We start from the raw sequence: 22,167 nt of genomic DNA, 5'->3' as shown, positions 1-22,167 counted from the left end.
ACAGCAATGGGACGAGGTCTGTAACTCGGTCGACGGACAGGTCCGCAATGGGAAGACGTGGAACCTCCTCAAACACCCGCTCGACGACACCAACACCCCCACGAACCAGCGCCACTCGCTCACCAGAGTCCTTCACCAGGCCAAAGGCACCGCTTCGCCGGATGACGTCGTCAAGACACTTGTGCATAAGTACCTGTCGATACCCACAGGCCCGCCGACCCTAAATCCCGATTACACAGGTACCGACAACACCCTCCTCGACGCCGAATTTTCAGTCAGAGAGGTACGCCGAGCTCTCCACGAACTGAGCGGCAGTTCCGCCCCGGGCCCCGATGGCATAACTAACAAGCTCCTGCGAAACTTAGACGACCCCCCGGTCGTGTACCTCACGGGCGCCATCAATGACGTGTGGAGGCGGGGCGAGTTACCTGACGCCTGGAAACTTGCCCAGGCGATCCTCATTCCAAAACCTGGCAAGGCGCCTGGCGTCGATAACCTTCGCCCCATCTCGCTCACCTCGTGCGTGGGTAAGGTGGCCGAGCATGCAGTACTCAACAGGGTCGGCCGGTATCTCGAAGACCAAGACTGTTTCACACACCACATGATCGGCTTCCGACCCGGGCTCTCGACGCAGGATACGATGCTTCTCCTGAAACACCAGATTATAGACGCCGGGGCCACTTGGGACACCCGCGCCATACTCGGCCTCGACCTGGAGAAGGCGTTCGACAACATCGAGCACTCGACAATACTTAAGGCGATCGCGGACCTAGGGCTCGGGCGCCGGTTCTACGAGTTCGTCCGCTCTTTCCTGACCTGTCGCAAGGCCGTGCTCCGTGCCCGAAACCTCACGTCGGAAAAAGTCGAGCTCGGACAGCGCGGCACCCCCCAGGGCTCCGTCCTCTCACCGGCGTTGTTCAGCCTGGTGATGATTGGGCTCTCCGAACGCCTCTCGAAGATACAAGGCCTCAACCATACGGTATACGCGGAAAACATCACCATCTGGTGCTCCGCGGTGTCGGACGGCTTTATCGAATCCGCTCTGCAGGAGGCAGTCGAAACCGCCGAGTCCTACCTCGACCACACGGGCCTCAAGTGCTCCTCCGCCAAATCGGAGCTGTTGTTGTACTGTCCAAAACGACAAGGCAAAAGGCCTAAGGGGTGGAAACCTCAGACCGAGCGCAACCTCACCGTCCGCACCAGAGACGGTCGCCCAATCCCCAGGGTCGACTCCATCCGAGTACTGGGAATGATAATCGAGGTGGGCGGATCAAACATCCAAACGGTCCACAAGCTGACTACAAAGACGGACAACGGAATATGACTCGTACGCAGAGTGGCCAACCTTCACCACGGCCTCAAAGAAGACAATCTGCTGCGTCTCGTAAGCGCGTTCGTCTTACACTCTACACTCTAAAAACAGTTTGCACCCTTTGGGATGTATATTTGTCCCACAACGATAAGCGGTTTCCTTTCTTGAAAACTCCGCGCTCGCTACTTTCCTGTCGAGAATGCTGCGTCACAGTGACAACGCGCATGCCGTTCGTGACTGGGAAGTACCGGGCTCGCAGCGTTAAAGAAACACTCTTCACTCTTAAAACGGTTGCACCCTTTGGGGCGTATATTTGTCCCACAACGATAATCGTCATCTGCCTTGCTTGCGTTTCCTTTCTTGAAAGCTCGGCGCTCGCTAATTTCCTGTTGAGAATGCTGCGTCACACTGATAACGCGCATCCATTCGTGACTGGAAAGTGCCGGGCTCGCAGCGTTAAAGGGACCCTGAAACGCTTTTGACGATTTTCTACAAACGTACTGAGTCGTTAGAGTAGGTCCTTCTGATCATTAATTGACACATCTAAGTGCCCCGCGTAAAGCGTGTAATTTATTCATCATCATCATCATCATCATCAGCCTGGTTACGCCCACTGCAGGGCAAAGGCCTCTCCCATACTTCTCCAACAACCCCGGTCATGTACTAATTGTGGCCATGCCATGCCTGCAAACTTCTTAATCTCATCCGCCCACCTAACTTTCTGCCGCCCCTTGCTACGCTTCCCTTCCCTTGGGATCCAGTCCGTAACCCTTAATGACCATCGGTTATCTTCCCTCCTCATTACATGTCCTGCCCATGCCCATTTCTTTTTCTTGATTTCAACTAAGATGTCATTAACTCGCGTTTGTTCCCTCACCCAATATGCTCTTTTCTTATCCCTTAACGTTACACCTATTATTCTTCTTTCCATAGCTCGTTGCGTCGACCTCAATTTGAGTAGAACCCTTTTCGTAAGCCTCCAGGTTTCTTCCCCGTAGGTGAGTACTGGTAAGACACAGCTATTATATACTTTTCTCTTGAGGGATAATGGCAACCTGCTGTTCATGATCTGAGAATGCCTGCCAAACGCACCCCAGCCCATTCTTATTCTTCTGATTATTTCCGTCTCATGATCCGGATCCGCCGTCACTACCTGCCCTAAGTAGATGTATTCCCTTACGACTTCCAGTGCCTCGCTGCCTATTGTAAATTGCTGTTCTCTTCCCAGACTGTTAAGCATTACTTTAGTTTTCTGCAGATTCATTTTTAGACCCGCTCTTCTGCTTTGCCTCTCCAGGTCAGTGAGCATGCATTGCAATTGGTCCCCTGAGTTACTAAGCAAGGCAATATCATCAGCGAATCGCAAGTTAGTAAGGTATTCTCCATTAACTTTTATCCCCAATTCTTCCCAATCCAGGTCTCTAAATACCTCCTGTAAACACGCCGTGAATAGCATAGGAGATATCGTATCTCCCTGCCTGACGCCTTTCTTTATTGGGATTTTGTTGCTTGCTTCATGGAGGACTACGGTGGCTGTGGAGCCGCTATAGATATATTTCAGTATTTTTACATACGGCTCGTCTACACCCTGATTCCGTAATGCCTCTATGACTGCTGAGGTTTCGACAGAATCAAACGCTTTCTCGTAATCAATGAAAGCTATATATAAGGGTTGGTTATATTCCGCACATTTCTCTATCACCTGATTGATAGTGTGAATATGGTCTATTGTTGAGTAGCCTTTACGGAATCCTGCCTGTCGGTCCTTTGCTTGACAGAAGTCTAAGGTGTTCCTGATTCTATTTGCGATTACCTTAGTAAATAGTTTGTAGGCAACGGACAGTAAGCTGATCGTTCTATAATTTTTCAAGTCTTTGGCTTCCCCTTTCTTATGGATTAGGATTATGTTAGCGTTCTTCCAAGATTCCGGTACGCTAGAGGTCATGAGGCATTGCGTGTACAGGGTGGCCAGTTTCTCTAGAACAATCTGTCCACCATCCTTCAACAAATCTGTTGTTACCTGATCCTCCCCAGCTGCCTTCCCCCTTTGCATATCTCCCAAGGCTTTCTTTACTTCTTCCGGCGTTACCTTTTGGATTTCGAATTCCTCTGGACTAATTTCTCTTCCATTATCGTCGAGGGTGCCACTGGTACTGTATAAATCTCTATAGAAATCCTCAGCCACTTGAACTATCTCATCCATATTAGTAATGATATTGCCGGCTTTGTCTCTTAACGCATACATCTGATTCTTGCCAATTCCTAGTTTCTTCTTCACTGTTTTTAGGCTTCCTCCGTTCCTGAGAGCATGTTCAATTCTATCCATATTATACTTCCTTATGTCAGCTGTCTTACGCTTGTTGATTAACTTCGAAAGTTCTGCCAGTTCTATTCTAGCTGTAGGGTTAGATGCTTTCATACATTGGCGTTTCTTGATCAGATCTTTCGTCTCCTGCGATAGTTTGCTGGTATCCTACCTAACGGAGTTACCACCGACTTCCATTGCACACTCCTTAATGATGCCCACAAGATTGTCGTTCATTGCTTCAACACTAAGGTCCTCTTCCGGAGTTAAAGCCGAATACCTGTTCTGTAGCTTGATCTGGAATTCCTCTATTTTCCCTCTTACCGCTAACTCATTAATCGGCTTCTTATGTACCAGTTTCTTCCGTTCCCTCCTCAGGTCTAGGCTAATTCGAGTTCTTACCATCCTGTGGTCACTGCAGCGCACCTTGCCGAGCACGTCCACATCTTGTATGATGCCAGGGTTAGCGCAGAGTATGAAGTCTATTTCACTTCTAGTCTCGCCGTTCGGGCTCCTCCAGGTCCACTTTCGGCTATCCCGCTTGCGGAAGAAGGTATTCATTATCCTAGGTCATATTATTCTGTTCCGCAAACTCTACTAATAACTCTCCTCTGCTATTCCTAGTGCCTATGCCATATTCCCCCACTGCCTTGTCTCCAGCCTGCTTCTTTCCTACCTTGGCATTAAAGTCGCCCATTAGTATAGTGTATTTAGTTTTCACTCTACCCATCGCCGATTCCACATCTTCATAGAAGCTTTCGACTTCCTGGTCATCATGGCTGGATGTAGGGGCGTAGACCTGTACAATCTTCATATTGTACCTCTTATTAAGTTTCACAACGGGACCTGCCACCCTCTCGTTAATTCTATAGAGTTCCTGTATGTTACCAGCTATATTCTTATTAATCAGGAATCCGACTCCTAGTTCTCTTCTCTCCGCTAAGCCCCGGTAGCACAGGACGTGCCCGCTTTTTAGCACTGTATAGGCTTCTTTCGGCCTCCTAACTTCACTGAGCCCTATTATATCCCATTTACTGCCCTCTAATTCCTCCAATAGCACTGCTAGACTCGCCTCACTAGATAACGTTCTAGCGTTAAACGTTGCCAGGTTCATATTCCAATGGCGGCCTGTTCCAATTTATTATAAAGTTTTAAACATGCACATCGCTGCCGATCGCAGCACACTGCTCGGTGGAATTTTAAGCCGCCCCTACCCAGTTTAACAATAATAATCGTCATCTGTCTTGCCCGCGTTCCCTTTCTTTAACGCTGCGAGCCCGGTACTTCCCAGTCACGAACGGCATGCGCGTTATCAGTGTGACTCAGCATTCTCGACAGGAAAATAGCGAGCGCCGAGTTTTCAAGAAAGGAAACGCAGGAAAGGCAGATGACGATTATTGCTCTGGGACAAATATACACCCCAAAGGGTGCAAACTGTTTTTAGAGTGTAGAATGTATTGTTGTGGGACAAGATAAGCCCCAAAAAGTGTAATGCTTTTTAAGAGAGTACTTCTTTAATATCAGTACACTCTAAAACAAAATCACACCCTTTGGGTTGTATCTTGCCACACAACGATAAACGTCATCTGTCTTGTCCGCATTTTCTTTCCTTAACACGGCGAGCCCGGTACTTTCCAGTAACGAACGGCATGCGCGTTATCAGCATGATATAGCATTCCCAACAGGAAAGTAGCGGGCGCGGCGTTTTCAAAAAAGGAAACGCAAGCAAGGCAGATGACGTTTATTGTTGTGTGGCAGATATACACCCCTAATGGTGTATCTTTTGTCTAAGAGTGTACACTCTAAAGAAAGTTTACACCGTTTGGGGTGTATATCTGCCACACAACGATAATCGTCATCTGCCTTGCTTGCGTTTCCTTTCTTGAAAACGCCGCGCCCGCTACTTTCCTGTCGGCAATGCTATGTCATGCTGATAACGCGCATGCCGTTCGTTACTGGGAAGTACCGGGTTCGCAGCCTTAAAGAAAGGAAATGCGGACGAGACAGATGACGTTTATCGTTGCGTGGCAAGATACGACTCAAGATTGTAAATTTTTCTTAGAGTGTACACACTCTTAAGCAAAATTACACCCTATTGCCACACGACAATAATCGTCATCTGTCTTGTCCGCATTTCCTTTCTTTGACGCGGCGAGCGCGGTACTTCCCAGTAACGAACGGCATGCGCGTTATCAGCATGACATAGCATTCCCCACAGTAAAATAGCGGGCGCGGCTTTTGCAGGAAAGGAAACGCAAGCAAGGCAGATGATGATTATTATTATGGCAGAGATACACCCCAAAGGGTGTAACTGTGCCTACACTCTTAAGACGGTTGCACCCTTTGGGGTGTAAATTTGTCCCACAACAATAATCGTCATCTGCCTTGCTTGCGTTTCCTTTCCTGAAAACTGGGCGCTCGCTACTTTCCTGTCGAGAATGCTGCGTCACACTGTTAACGCGGCGCCGTTCGTGACTGGGAAGTACCGGGCTCGCAGCGTTAAAGAAAAGAAACGCTGGCAAGACATGACGATTATCGTTGTGGGATAAGTCCCAAAGGGTGTAAATTTTTCTAAGAGTGTACACTCTTAGAAAAATGTACACCCTTTGGGGTTTATCTTGTCCCACAACGATAATTGTCATCCGTCTTTCCCGCGTTTCCTTTCTCTAACGCGGCGAGCCCGGTACTTCCCAGTCACGAACGGCATGCGCGTTATCAGTGGGACGCAGCATTCTCGACAGGAAAGTAGCGAGTGCCGGGTTTCAAGAAAGGAAACGCAAGCAAGGCAGATGACGATTATCGTTGTGTGGCAGATATATACCCCAAAGGGTGCAGACTTTTTTTTATAGTTATATGTATGATAAAACCATAGAGTTTCTCACTATGCAAAACTCTATGGATAAAACAGTGCCTCGTACCAGCGGCCATTTTTTGTTTTGTAAGTTTCTTTTGGGGCGACAGTTTCTTATACAAAATTTTCTTTGTAATACAGTTTAAGTTGTTTTGCCTTGTTCAATTTGAGGTTTTGTTATTTTTATAGATGTAGAATTACGATACGGCTTGCTTCATGTGAATACGCACTGGCGGCATCTAAAGAAATAGTAACTGTTCAGAATGGCGACCATGGCGTCGTTTCAGAATAAGCTAGCTGATCTGCAGGCCAGACTTCGTGCGGAAAATGACGCTAAGAAGAAGGACAAACTACCTCGTGATCTCAACTTGAACTTTTCAAGCCCCCAGCACACGCCACGGTCCCGGCCCAAACCTTGTAAGTACCGTTCACGTCGTAGCCCGCTGAGCCAGGTAGGCTTAAGTGAGGAGAAAGGCTCTTCTAAACTAACGCGAACTTGTTGATAAGCTGATTTCAATCGAGTTCTTTCTCTTCACATGTTGACATTAGTGTGGTGTTTGCTTGGTTCCGCTCTGTGCGTAACTGTGCAAGTATCCTACCTGGTAGATTGTGCGTGTGTGTTTGTGTGTGTCGGTAGTTGACGAGGAAACTGGTATTGCGCTTGGAGCGGATTGCGCTAATTTACGCCGTCAAGATGTCGCATTCGCAACAACTCTACGTTTCACATGTATTCTGGCTGTGCAGACATAATCCCATCACCGTTTCTTAGCTTCGAGATCATAATGTTATCGGAGTTTCACAACGGCACAACCCTTGCAGTGTTCGTGAAACCACGATTCGATCACCAAATGCGGAGTGAGTGTTCTGTAGATGTTTCGGGCCCAAATGCGTTAACGCAAGCAATTTTGCCTGCTTTATCGAGTCAAGTCGAATATTGTGCGACAAATGTGTGAGGATTGTGCGGATTGCGAGTTTGCCGCCGATGGAGATTCTGGCCTTGAACTTGTCATTGCCCCAGGTGACAGAAGAGAGCGCTAACCCGGTTGATGCTCTTGGTCGCCCCATGTGTTGAGCGTGCAGACAGGCACGTGCTGAGCTAGTTGCTTCAGTGTCTTCACAGAGCCCATATTGCACTGCCAGAAGTTTGAGCATGGGGCTGCTAGTTTCGGGATCCAGCAGGGCGTGTGCGTAATATTGTGTGAAGTGCAGTGCCTGTTTCGCAGAAACTTCAGTATTATGTAGCTGAAGTATGAATACGTGCCTGTGCGTGCGCGTGTTTCTTTGTTTCTGCCTATAAGTATTGCCCCATCTTTACCTGGTTTTCTGAAATAGTTTGAATTTTCAAGTCCGGCATATATGTTGTAGGCAAAAGTCTCATGACAGTTGCACAGGTCTCCGCCCGAATTGAGTTTACCATGCATTGTCTTTTGTAGCTAACTGTCTGGCTCTTCATAGTTAGAATGCCGATTGTCAAAGTGATGTACCTGGCTTGCTATGTTGTTTTGATCAAATGTGCAATTTATTGACGTGTAAACAACTTAACAATGCACATGAATTCCTGTAATATTAGCAGTCATAGTGCACCCGAGAAGCACCAGTTCCTGATAAGTATAATCATGTTAGTTTTCAAGAGGTACAATTAGCAATATTCCAAAGCTGTAAGTTGAGGTCTATGTATTGCCCATGACTTGTGATGTCAAGATGGTGTACTTTGTGTGGGAGGTGTTAAAATACAGTATTTTAATACAACCAATGATTAATATACCCAAGTGATATGTTTGCAACTAGCAGCCATCTTTTAGCAAGGATACTTTTTGTGGAATAGCACAGCTAGTCAAAGCATGTGCAACAAATGCATGTGCCAGGCCTCTGGCAGGCTTAAGTTAGCCACTAGCCTGTAAGGGAAGTGTGTTTATATGGGAACCATCATCCATCATGTGTTGGCCTTCATTTCTTTTGTTGTTGCATTCATTGGCCATTTTATCTGAGGGATGTGCTTGTGTTGCACTTGTAGGCAGTGCACATGTCTGACTTGCACTCGCCAGCATTTGCACCATGAGTGTATCATGTGCACACTACACCTTCAGTCTGAGACATTACACTAAGGGCAGGCAGCTTGGAATAGGCAAGCGACTGATTGACTTTTCAAGGTTGAGAGGCTAATGTGGCACAATCTTCTTTAGTTGCTGCTGCACAAGCACTACAAAAAGTGAGTAGCCTCACTTGGCACTAGTTGCTGGATTGTATGCAATATAATAGGCTCGTATGTCTGCCACTGGGAGCAAGTATAATTGAAATTCTGTGCATCGGCACTCCAGAGTAGCCAACAGTACTATGAAATGAGCATTGTTGTTTCCACAGCTAAGATTTATGTACCTCTTTGAAATTTGTGTAAAGCTACCTAGCTTGCCAAAATGGTGCCTGTGTAGCCCTCAATAACAGTAAGTACATATAATACACTTGCTGTTATTCATAAAAACATGCTGTGAATTTAAGTATAATCGCTTGTCTCCTTCATTGTGCACACCTAAGTTTCATATGGGGTCTTACTTATTGAACTCTTGATGGCTGCGTGCCATTCAAAGCGTAACCCCCTACTTGGATGTAATTTACATGAGCTTTGTGCAGCAGCATGTGTAGTCATTTATACCATAATGGAAGCTTTTAAGAACAGCATCAAGCCAGATGCACTTCATTTGTTTTGTACAGCAAGCTTTCTCTTAGCTGCATCACTAAAGGAAAGTTACAGCAGTGAATTTTCTTTGCAACTTGTTATGCATTGGCTGGAACTTGTGTAGCTGCAAGCATTGCCATTATTACTGGGCCAGTATAATTCCTATTTTTCGTTTGCCGGATTCTATTCAGTACTTGATTGCTCTGCATAGGCCGTATCGGGCACTCATCTTAGAATATTAATCTGGCCCTATGAATATTATTCTGGTTGTTTACTTTCGGGGTTACTTTAAAACCTGTTTGGTATTTAATTGATTATTCTTTGCTACATTTGCAGTAAGCCTAAATTTTACAGCCAGGAAATAAGATGGCAAGCGACCTCTCCTTGTCCTCAAATGATCTTTGATACTCAACCTTCAATGACTGCCAGTGACTTCACCTCAACCTTGATTGAGATTCAATCCTCAGCCATAATTTGCGAGTTTAAAGTTGAGTCCTTGATGTTGAATCTACAAAGTTATTTGTGGTGCACACACCTGTAAACATATCCTGAGGCCTGTGATAAAGATGTGTCAAAGCTACTATACTATAGAATTACATATATTTCTTTTTAAAAAGACTTTTTTTTGTACACGAAATCACCTTCTACATTCTATTTAAGGTATCTTATGGCTTAGATAACTATACGCAGACGAAGATGTGTTTCTAAAGATGTAAAAATTTTTCATCTGAAAGAAAATGCTTACATGTTGCCTACTCATTACTTCAGAAAGAGCCGATGTGATGTTTATGAAAATATCACTTTCACAGGGTTTATACGCCTCCTTGAAATCCTTAAGAACCCTTGAATTTGAAGAAAGATTCAAGAGCCCTTAAAACTCCTTGAAAATAAATGGGCTCCTTGAATTCCTTGAAAATTGGTGTTGGGGGTGAATTTTGAGCATTCAAAGTAACAAACTCAGCATCGGGGCGATGCCATGGACACTGTCGGGAAACTGACCTAGATATTTCGGAGTGTCACTTAGCGATGCGTATCCACAGCCACCAATGACTGGCTTGTTTAAATTGTCATTGCCATTGCCATCGAGGAGTGACAAAGCCATATCAAGCAACCAAGGTGCCCCACCGTTTTTGTTGTTTTGTTAGTTGGTTCATACTGCTGCTACCATGGCTCCATTTTTGTGCCCCAAGCTTTACAAATGCCTGGCTGCAAGTAAGTTTCAACCTTTTGGTTTTAAAGGAGCAAGTATCTTCGGCTGAAGCCGAGCACTACTAACCATCCTGCTAGAAGGTGATTTACGTCCTTAAAATGTGAAAGTCATAAAGTCGTTTTTCAAAAGCCACCTCAAGAGGTTGAAGCATGTGTTCAACTCAGCAGCTGATTAGCTGCAAGACATTTGTAGCCAAGAAAAAAGTAATTATATTGTTGGAGTTTTTTGTGACCAAAACCACGATCTGATCATGAGACACACTGTGATGGGAAACTAAAGCTCTATTTTCACCACCTGGGGCTCTTTACCTACACCTAAATTTAAGTACACAAGCAGTTTTGCATTTCATCCTATAAAAATGCGGCCACTGGTCGGGATTGAACCTGTGACATTGGGCTCAGTGGTGCAATGCCATATTTACTATTTTTCAGTGTATGTGTAAGAATAAGGTTTGTTTCTACTTCCTTGAATTTTGGCCTCTGCAATCCTTGAATTGTCTGCGTAATGCGGAGACGTGGCTTCGTATCCCACCTGTGACCATTTGTTTTTCGTCCACTTTCATTTCCATTTATTTATAATTTCTTCACTTCAATTAAAAGCACAAATAATTTCCCGTATGCTTTCCTTGGGGTCATTGTCTGTTGGCTGATGATTGTTGAATTGTCCTTGAATATTGAGTTGAATGTTCTGTACGAAGTACACTTTCACTGTTGTGAGACCTTGGCACCCTTATTGCTAAATGTTTTGGCATTACTGTGAAAGGTGATGCTACCATAGTGTTTATGAACCAATTCTTGAGTGTGCAGTGTATAACCTGTGCACCTCCTGTACCTTGAAAGTAAATCAGAAAAGTGCAACAATGGACAAGCTCAGCTGTCTGCTGGTTGTTTCTTTTTTGATGAATGCCAAGTTCATTTTCCATTCATTATCATAGTGATCTTTCTTGTGATAGTACTATGCAGTGGTATAAAAGTGGTGGCTGTGGATGCTACTTATTTGTCTGAAAATGTATATGAAGCGAGGGCAGTTTGAGTGAAAGATGTTTAATACATTACAAACCTTTGCCAACATGTTCTGACAATGATCTAGACATTGGATTTGTAACTCTCCTTATACCAGCTGGACTGACTGTTGTAACAAAAGTGGGATTCATTTTCTGTGCACCGCGAATCAACTAGCACAGCACTCGTATTTTGTCTGGTGTCATGCATACTTCTGATTTATTCTGGATGGAACAAGCAATTAAGGCACTTGAACTTATATTAAACTTCATGTGCTAGAAAATGCCACCTTGGCGCAAGATTTGAGCACCAAGTCAGCATTGTAGCCATAAAAGTGACTAATACTGTCACTCCTATCTGAGCAGCATCCAGGATTTTATTTGCCTGAAGGTCCACATGTGCAGAAATAGCTAGTTCTTTTCATGTGGAGCTCCTGTTTTGAGCATGGGACAAATGACATGAAAAATTGTGTTATCAACGCTAATGTTTCTCTGGATGTTATGTCTTTGTAGATAGTACCTCATATATATCCCATTATATCTGTGAGGAATTCCAGAAAAGATTCATGCTTTCCTCCCTTTATATAGACCAGTAAAAATCGTTTGAAACATGTTACACTGTAGTGTCATACATGTTATTCGGCCCCTTTCTTTTTCAAGCCTTTCATATTTGCTTTTAAAGAGGAGTTGCTGCTTTGAGCGTGTCAAAAATTGCATGCAAAATTAAGTTGATGTCATGTCTTTGTAAATAGTATCTATATATATTCCATTACATCAGCCAGGAACCTTGTTCCTTGCTGTTCAAGGAACAGTGTTCTTGTCCTTTCTTTTTTCTTCCTGCTTTCCCATCTTCCACTGTAGGTTAGCAGATGGGGTGCAACCTGGTTAACCTTCCAGCTCCCCATCTCTCTCTGAGCTGTTTATGTGAACTGCTTTCACGTAGCACTTGCTTCCAGAAGCATTCCATGTCACGTGGGAGTATTGTGCCACTTGCTAGAGCCATGTTTACAGTTTTCAGGCTTTAGTTCAACAGTATTTTAGAAAATGGGTGTTTACATGCAACATTGTGTTTTTAATTCTTTCTGTCCATTGTCATTGACATTGCTGCATTATCATTACTGCTGGAATCAGCCTCTCAGCATGGCAAATAGTAAAAAGTGAAAAATGCAATGGATCACTACAACATATGTGCCTTGAACTGCTTTTCTGTTTGCACTGTTGATATGTGACAATGAGGAATGTCCTGCAGTAAAGCCTGCTTATGATGAATGTGAGATATTTCAAATTGATGTCAATTGTGAACGGGTTATATCTGCTTGGAAATCTTTTGTTAAACTGAAAAGTGTTGTGTGCCTATATCATACCACAGCGGCATTTGGAACACCAAATTACATGAAGTTTCATGCTCCTTAATGTAGTATGCTTTCCTACACCTAATTCTTGCCGCACTGTACCCACTGACCTTGGCCCTTCAGATTCATTGTATTTCTATGTATTAAGGTCTACTGCTGCAACTATTGATTAACAGTTTTCTCTTCAGTGAGTTAGTCAAGTTTACAGAATGTGGACAGCATGTGAAAACTCTACAGGATTGTCAGATATCACCTATGCATCAACAATTTAAAGTATTTCACACCAGCAAAGCACCTATCCAGGCACTTGAAATGTCTGATGTAAAACAACAAACATGAAAAACAATGAAAGGGAACACACTACTTTACAACATACTGATGCCAAGAGCAAACACCTAGCATTCTACATTGCAACTTGTTTTACAGAAACACTTCAACATATTATCAGACTTTCTGCATGGGTCCAATCAGAAGTGTTTCAAGATGTATTCAACATGTGTTAAATTATTTTCATCAGTGCTTTTGATTTCGAAACATTACCTTGGCGTGAACAATTGTGCACACAGCACCTGAATGAGTTAATTATGGCACAAACACCATAGCTAGCCATGTCACCTTTGTGGACAGCATAAGTTCTTGTGCCTGCAACACTGTTTCTATTGTTGCAATAGCTCATAGAAAAGAGTTGGGACTCGGTCAGTCATCAAAGAGGGCCCAGGCAGAGACAAGGCAACATACAACAAAACATACACTTGCTTACATTGTTGCATAAAGAGCTGTCAGCTCTCGAAAACTGCCTGAGAGAAGGTTATGAGGAGATGAATGTGTTTACTTTTGTACCCTCTTGGGAATGCAATCACCTACATTAGAGAAAAAGAACCATTGGCCGAAGCATAGGTGCTTGGTCATGTTTTGACTTGCGGTGGTCCTGCTGCTGAGCTGTCATTTCAGCTCCTTTGTCGAGTGTCACTATTTGGAGGCATGCCTGAGCCTGCCTCTCCCACGTCCAGTGTGGTCAGCGAGTAGGTTCTGCACTTACACGCTTGCCATTCGTTCATGTTTTCCACTGGAAACACGGTGCTTTCAGCATTTTCTTGTGTCTGAAATGTCTCTTATGTCTCAGCGGTAATTTTGAGGATCACATAGTGTTTTTTTTTTTAGCTTGAACATTCCTTTTTTGTGGCAAGCAGAAATCTGCATAATTTTTTAGCCATCATCATCAGGAGAGCTTTTTGTTGGACAAGAAAAAAGGACTAACAGGACAAGGAAAAGAGACAGACAGAGCACTGACTTACAACTGCCTATATTTTTTGTGGTGAAGTACATAATACACAAAAGGAGGGTTACAGGACAGGGGAGTGACGTGAAGGAAGGAAAGACGAGCCACGACGTCCACATGGGAGCAAACTAACCCCTTATGTAAGAACTGTCTACAGGGTCCTTGAGGTATTGTAAATAAATAAATACTTAAATAGAACTAGCATGTTTCGAATACAGCCATGTTTTTTTAATTGTGACAGCCAGCATTCTGAACCTGTCTTGGATTTAAATTTATTTAATTTCATTGCTTGGGGGAGCATAAATGGTTGTTTGGTTTTGCTTTCCAGTCCTGCTGAATGAGATGGCAGCACCTAGCAGACCTGTGAAACAGTTTTCTCTGCCTACATCGAGTCCAATCATCACACGACAAGATAGGTAAGTGAAAAGCAAAATAATATCTGTAAGATTGGATTTTCTCAGCATAGTTGAAGATAGCTGCCAGATCAAGACGATAGTGTTGGAAGGAACCTCATGTGTGCAGTTAGACTAGGTTTTGGGGAAATTGACTGTTAGAATGCAGATGAAACAAAACTTCCTGTTGAAAGCCTGGTAAAGATATCAGTATTCGTTACCTTGTTTTAACAAGCACTGAACGTACAGCCACCCAACAGAGCTCTCTAAGGTTTGAAGCAGAAACAGGTCAGTGCTTCTGTTGTAAACAATCGTGACGAACCAACAAAAAGTGCACTCACTGCTGCTATTGCCAAGGCAGATGCCAAGCCAATTACTGCATGTGGAAGTCTGCCATATCCAAGTCATGCTCCCATGTTGAAAACGAGCCAAGAACACGAGATGTTGAGCCAGATGCAAAGTGCTACCAGCCGGATGTACCACAAAGTTTTCTTACCATGGGATGCTGCCAATTTTGTCCTTGCTCTCTCTCCCTCTCCTTTCTTTTTCTTTTTTAAAGCAAAAGAATGTTCATAGCCATTTTGTGCTGCATATTTCCTTCCAAATGATGTTGGACGAAGAAGAAAATGCGTGTTAGACGAATAAAGAACAAAGCTGTGCGCTTTTACTCGGTCTCTTGAACCATATGATGTTGTGAAACACTCTAAAAGTGTGCTTGTGCAATCAATATGCCAACAGCTATTGTTTTTGAAGGTACAAGGTGCCGTTAGCCAGCTACGGCAGTCTTGGTGCATGTGAAAGGACCCGACGTTATCACTGTAGTAACTGCGGTAGAGAGGTTTTTTTTCTTTAGTAGTCATAAGCAACTGCTGATTACCTTTCATAAGAGCCTGCACAATCAATTACATCCAGGTCATGCGTTTAGTGATGAGCTTTACTCATCTGCTTGCTGCAATAATAGATTTATTTTCCTGTCTAGATACGTGAAAAATTCATCCACACACGCACTCTCTCTCTCTCTCTGGCATAAAATGCCACAGCTGTAGTATTATTCAATGTTCAAAGTCATTTGTGGCTAACAGGTGCTTTTAGCAAATATATAGTGACTTTCCATCCGCATCCTTATGAGGTCTTACTGTACAGAGCAGTGCCTTAAGTCAAAGCATTCATGAGTTGTGGCCACATTATTCTATATAAAAAAGCAATGCCTCCTCATGTTGTATGGTTGCCACCTTGTCTTCAGTCTTCGTTTTTCAATATTCCTGCTCTGTTAATGCCCTTCCTACTGCTATAAGGCCGTTTCAAGAGAGAACTGGGGATATGGAGTGCAGAACCCCATTTACCTTTTATGCTCGGAGGATGAAAATTCAGTGTCCAGACTTTCCTGAACAATTTCTTGGCATGATGAATGGTTGGCAGCTATCTATTTTCTATGTGTAATTGAAACACTACTATAGTCAGTGACAACCTAAAAACGGGGTTGCAAATACACTGCTGTCCAATTTTTAAAAGTATTTGCGTAGATATGCCTGCCAATTATGTTTGCTCATTTCTGTGACGTCAAGGCAGAGGCAAACTGCTTTTTGTAACTAACGCTTTCTAATGCGGAGGCACAGACAACAAGAGCAGTGCAGTTTTGTAGGCTTGTTGTTATACTGGATCATACTAAGTTGTCACCAAGTATACATGCCACAAATTGTCCAGAAAAACAAAAAGGTGTGACCATATTAGTGGAAACATCAAGTAGTCGTAACACCTCGCGAGTTTTTTAATATAATGCCGTCCAGTTGAAATTGTTGTGATGACAAAAGCTTTAATTTTCTGCAGTGAAACATGGCTTTGGCAATGTTCCATGTTTAACCGAACACTTAGTGCAAGAAAACTTGTCCTAGGCACAACTTAGGTAGTAGTTGAGTAAAGTTTAAGTAGCATTGCTTACATGGACATGGTCAAGGTTTCACTTTAAAAATAGTGTTGCTTCAAGAGTTCTTGAAGCATAATGGCACTCCATCAGATTTACTTGAACAGCTTTGATGGCATTTCAGCTGTTGTTTTCATACATAATTATGCCTGGTTATGTTTGGCCACATTCACAACGTTTGGGTTCTGAAAGCTTTCCAAACACTCCTGCTTGCGGTAACATAACAAAGGCAACAGATTCTGTTTTGGCTTGCTCATTGTCACTGCAGGCTTCCATGTCTGATTTTCGGCTATAAGTTTGCACTTAGACATAAAATAGCTTTGGGAGCATGCTCAATTTAGCGTCTGTATCATTCACCTCTGCTGCTGCTCCTCTAGAGTTGAAGTTTTCGTGTGCTTTTGAACCTTGCCTGCCTTGTCTCAAGCCGAGACCCATTGACAACCATCTATAAACACATTTGGGAACATGCTAAGTTATATTAGTGGGTAAGCTGCTTGTGTGTGCTACTTGCACTGTATTTAATAGAGTGTTGTAGTTGAGCGTCTTTACGGTCCGCTCCGTTTTGAGTTGCCCCGCTAAGCCACAGCGGTGTGGTGGGCGATTTTCACCTTTTGGTCACACGTTTAGCGTAGTGAAGCGGACGTTTCGCGGTTGCAGCGCCCTCTGGCCAAATTCAGGGTAATGAAACAAAATAAAAACACCCATTGATCGCTTTTATGAAATAAAACGAATATATATAACTTGTTTGACCATGAAGTATCTAGACGTGTGCTTATAATGCCTTACCAGTCGATTTTATCCAGTGGTAAATCAAGTGCAGTCTTGGGGAACGCCACATGATAGCCAGCGAGCTTGCTTTCTGCATCTAATCCGATCCTTTCTGATGCCAATGCTAGCCAGCGTGCTGTACAGCATGCTCTGCTCAAGCAGCTTGTAAGTGGACTGTGTTTGTCTCTCCGCTAGCCCGCTTGCGGTTGACCAGAGCTGAAATGGAAATCCACTCTGGTCAGCTGCTGAGCGGAGCGTAATAACGCCAAACTAAAACACACTAGAGTATAATGCATAGCCATGTGGTTTCCAGCTAAGGATGTTTTATTTGTGTTTTCATTCTGTGAATTACAGTGGTGGGGATTCCGAAAGCAAGTTGAAGGAGATTCTGAAGGCAGGAAATGTGCTCACCATTGGTGGCCAACAGCATCGAGTCGAAATGGCTGACCTGGAGAAACTTGGTGACCTAGGGTCAGGCACATGTGGCCATGTGGTTAAGATGCGCCACCGGCCCACAGGCAAAGTGCTGGCTGTCAAGCAGATGCGTCGTTCAGGGAATCGTGAGGAGAACAAGCGTATCACCATGGATCTTGAGGCAAGTCCAAGGCACATTCCAGCATACTTTGTAACCCAAATCCTTACTGAGGAATTGCCGTATTTTAGCTCATTCCAACTTGCACCTTTACCAATGTTTTTGCCATTGTCATAAAGGATTGCAAATTAATTAGTTTTCACTATTTTCGCATAGGTTGGTGGCGGCGGCGCTCAGCTTTTATTATGAAAGCTCATTTAAATATATTATAGTGGAGCTGGATCGCACATTCTTCAGCATTTCGAAGACCTGAATGGGTTGCAGTAGAAGTTGGCACGCTTATTAGTTGAAGTGTGAGCCACCCTTCTGTTTGCAGTTGTGGAGTATGTGTGAAATGCCAAAAACAGTTGAGCCACACATTAATGAAATTAGTGGGGAAAGTGAAAAATTCTGTGTTGCTTAAATTTTGTGGCAAAATAAGACATCACAGACGGAATGAGCTCAAAAACAAAAGTTTACTATCAAAAGTCTGTTTGCCTACTTCGGCGAGTCTTGCTAGAGGCTATCCAGAACTGCATTGCCAACAACACAGTGTGCCCCCATGCTTCAACAACAGCATATCTGCAGTGCTAAGCACGCTGTCCTGGCATAAGGAATGCCGTTGTCCATGTGTGTGGGACACTCACCTGTAGATGCTGATGCATCTCACAAAAGTGATTGACCTAGAATAAAACTTTCTTCTATCAAATCTCCATCTGGCAACACTGAATCCTTACACGATGTCTGCTGGGTGGTACATAAACCAGTGTGGTTGGATGAGGGACCTTATTCTCGAACCATCACTGTCAGTGGCACGATATGGCCCCAGTTCTCAGTCCACGGCTGCAGGCGCGGTAGCCTATGCAATGGCCACCGTCTTGGGCACCATAAGCAAGCCCACATTGGTGGGATGTCTACTTTGTTTTCTCTGCTCGCCACAGGTCAACTTCAACGCACACTGAACCACACACTACACAGTGCAGATAGACGCACCACATGCAAAAAGCAACCCAAAGGGTAAAAAATAAGAATAAAAAATAAAAAGAAATTCCGCATTATATGATTATCACGACAGTGCAGACCGAAACAAGAAAGAAGCAAGAAAAAGTGCTGTCCCCTGGAGCGCTTTGTCAGCCAAGTAAAAGTGGGCATAGCCTCCGAGACCGGAGGGTGTTGCGTGCTCTCTCTGAAAGCATGCGCCTCCCTATCTTGGAGGCTATACAGCAGCGGGCCACTGGAAGCCAAGCAAGCGGAAAATTCAACATGGTAGCCTCCAAGATTGGGTAGCGTGACTCGGAACGAGCAATTTTGCCTGGGAAATTGGAACTTTGGCACCTAAATTCGTCCAAAAAATTGGTTGCGAAAATGCATTTGCCCTTTGGGAACCCTGAAGGTGCATTTAGGAAGTCCGGAATATCCAACAAGTCTGAATTCTTGGATTTCGAAAAATCCCTCTGCTACTGTATTCAAATGTTGTAGCAGTCCCCATTGAGTTGGAATTCTTTGTCAACGACTGTAGTTGCTTTTGGGGCATTGCTGTTTTTGTAAGCAAAAATGGCGGCGGTCATGAAGTGTGCTGTGTTGGTATTTTAAGCAACTTAAAGGGACTGACAACCAATTTTCATGGTACCAATTTTTTTAGTGCAGGGAAAAGCTTACTGGTCCGAGTGTCTAATCATGAAGTGGTAACGTAGAAAATGCTGTGGAACATTCTTTATCAAAGTTTTTCTATCTGCAGTGAGGATGTAGTCGTTAACCGGAGGCATGTTGAAAACGGTGATAGGTGGGCGTGATGGCGATTATATGCCAACATTAGCGGGAGGCAGATGACAAGTGCGGCTGTAGCTGTGAGAAAGTATTATTTTTATTTATCAAGTCGATCTTCCTGCGATTCATGTTTTCCAAACTGTTAAAGTATTTTTGCCATAATAGCTACGTGTTCTTGTAGTTTGCTGTCCATATGCTTTGGTATTTAACCAGTCAAAACGAAACCAATTTTGCACATGTGATATACAGTTCACCGTGTTGCCGTAGTCATGCATGCGCTTGTGCTTTCTGAAGCATAGAATAAAGCGCGATTGTCTAATAATATACCAACGGCAATTTTAAGCAATAATTCTGCTGCACTTTATAACAGGCCACTTACGTACAGTAGTCACATAGAATACTTCCAAAGTACGAAGATTTCACCGCCAGGTCTCACCGCTTACTGGTTTTTGAGACTTCCTTTGCGAATTTAAAATTGTGATTCCTACCTAAATTGCGAACAGTGTGCTGGATTCTATCACTATAAATCATGGTAATTTCATTTCCATCAATGTCTCGCTACACATTTTGGCCAGTTTCTGTCTCTTTAAGTATGCAGAAAATGCATTTGAGCACTTTTTGGGACTGTATTAGCGTTGCACAGATAAATAATGTGAAAACCAACGTTCTGGCAAATTTTGATAATGCCGGAATGCAGTTCATTGTCGATAGATATGAAATGTGTTGAATGCTTATGGGTGTTCACCAGGGATACGAAAATTATTAGTTGCAGCGAGAGTTTTGTTTAGGGCTTTCGTATTATTTCAATTAGACTGTAATCAAACACTGGACTGCTTAAAGAACGTTGTACCAGAGACCACAATGAAGAGCTGCCTGACAATGATGACATACCATATTATTTTTACACTCTGCAAAGGCATATTCTCCAGGTTTCTCCATGTATAATTTGGAAAAATTGGAGACCTGCTACTTTTTTTGTTGTTTTAAAATCGGTGCATGTTACAATTGGGTGCACATTTTTTCTCGCATTGAACCCACAAAAACTGGATGTGCTTTATTCCAGTTAAATGCGGTAGTTAGCATAAATATTTTTGAGGAATGGCTTTATTTACTTTTACATTGCCCATCTGAGCCCTCGTCACACTTGTCTACTGATGGCTTCAACTTTTTCCTGGCCATGACGTGCTATTTGGTGTTCAAGCACATTTTTCTTTAAACATTGTCTGCAACACATTTTTTTCTGCCACAAGCCTTCACACCCTTGTTGCTGCCTAGCTTTCCAACTCTTGGTTAGGGAGCTTCTTGTGTGTGGAATTCATTGTGCTTAAGTAGGATACCAGGTGCTATAAAATTTTGTGCAGTATTTGCTTGTATAGTACGGGCAAGAGCAAGCGTGTAGGCTGCTTGGTGTAGTTAAGGACCCACTTTTCGGACATGCCTGATAAATCAGACTCCTATGCAGCACTGCCACGTATAGAGCCAATGTATAAGGACGTCTGAAATTTTGGATGCTAAAACTCGGTCTGATTTTCCGGACGTTCTACTATGACCGAAGCCCTAAAGTGCCATTAATTGAAGCCATCACTGCTGGCATTTTGATTATCTTGCAGCATTGAACCAGCATGCTTGCATGCCGATCCTCTACCAGCCATAGCCGCTACGGCAATGCTCGGCCTAGGTGCTTTGACATTTGCTACCAAATGTTTCCTGCTCTTCGGTGCTGCCTATTTCATTGAAAGAATTCGCTGCTGTCAGCAATGGCACCAACTCCGCTTTTGTCATCCTCACTGATAGTCTCAATGCGTGAAAAGTATGGCAAGGGTCAAGCAATGCATAATGCAGGTTCCTGAAAGTCAGCTTCGCAGTAATACAGTGGTGTTACATAGTGAAGCATACGGAGCGAGGGAAGGGGCCACTGTCACGGGACAGAGTATGTATTCTTTATTGAAGGAAAAAGCCAGTCGCAAAAGACAAAGGACAAGACAATCAATTGCGCATGCTCTGCTGGCCTTGCTGAGACCATGCCACTTCTAATAAGGCTCAGTTGGTAGTCCAGTCGTTGTGGTGTGAACATCTCTTCTTGTCCTTTGTCTTTTGTGACTGGTTTTTTTCCTTCAACTATGTACCAACTGCCCCAGATGTCAACCCTTCTACAATCAATTCCTTAATTATACATGTCCAAACCTGCCATCTCCTGCCACAGTACAAGCACTGATACACCCAATAAGTGTACTGGCAGGCCATCAGAGCTATCTTCTGATGTGCCTGTGGCAGTTTTGAGCCCTTAGGAGCAGTAAAATGCATGCATTCATTCCTTTATGATGTTCTTGCAGCCCCTAGGGGTTCCAGAAAATTGGGACATTGACTGTATATGCTAAACTTCTCGAAGGTCAAAGTTTGTTTGAATGTCCCGAGTGTTTTCAGGTACAGTTAACAACACGGTCTTGGAACTAATGGTCTCATATTTTATATTTGCAGGTGGTTCTTCGTTGCCGGGACTGTCCACACATTGTTCAGTGTCTGGGATACTTGATTACTGAGGGTGAAGTTTGGATTTGCATGGAGCTCATGGAGACGTGCCTTGACAAGCTGCTGAAGCGCCTCAGGCCGCGTGCTCTGCCTGAAGATATCCTTGGCAAGACAGCCCTTGGAGTCCTTCGTGCCCTTCATTATCTCAAGGTAGAGGAAGGGGTTAACAGATGCACTTTACCTCTGTAAGCTCTTTTAGTGAAGAAATACCAGATGATTCAGAAACAGTAGAAAAC

The 22,167-nt window shown here is 43.8% G+C and overlaps 1 protein-coding gene across 1 annotated transcript in view; it reads left to right on the top strand.

Annotated features, from left to right (window-relative positions):
* Nucleotides 1-6,702: 6,702 nt before the first annotated feature.
* Nucleotides 6,703-22,167, top strand: part of LOC142582186 (dual specificity mitogen-activated protein kinase kinase 7-like) — a 50,357-nt gene continuing 34,892 nt past the window's right edge. The window contains exons 1-4 of the mRNA XM_075691597.1: nucleotides 6,703-6,885; nucleotides 14,312-14,399; nucleotides 17,419-17,659; nucleotides 21,881-22,081. Of these exons, the coding sequence (XP_075547712.1) occupies nucleotides 6,732-6,885; nucleotides 14,312-14,399; nucleotides 17,419-17,659; nucleotides 21,881-22,081 (684 nt within the window). The 5' untranslated portion in view covers nucleotides 6,703-6,731. The remainder of the gene's footprint in view (nucleotides 6,886-14,311; nucleotides 14,400-17,418; nucleotides 17,660-21,880; nucleotides 22,082-22,167) is intronic.

The sequence above is a fragment of the Dermacentor variabilis genome, chromosome 1, assembly GCF_050947875.1.
Source record: "Dermacentor variabilis isolate Ectoservices chromosome 1, ASM5094787v1, whole genome shotgun sequence".
Classification (NCBI taxonomy): domain Eukaryota; kingdom Metazoa; phylum Arthropoda; class Arachnida; order Ixodida; family Ixodidae; genus Dermacentor; species Dermacentor variabilis.
The sequence above is the reverse complement of the archived record's forward strand: the minus strand, read 5'-3'. Positions and strand labels throughout refer to the sequence as shown.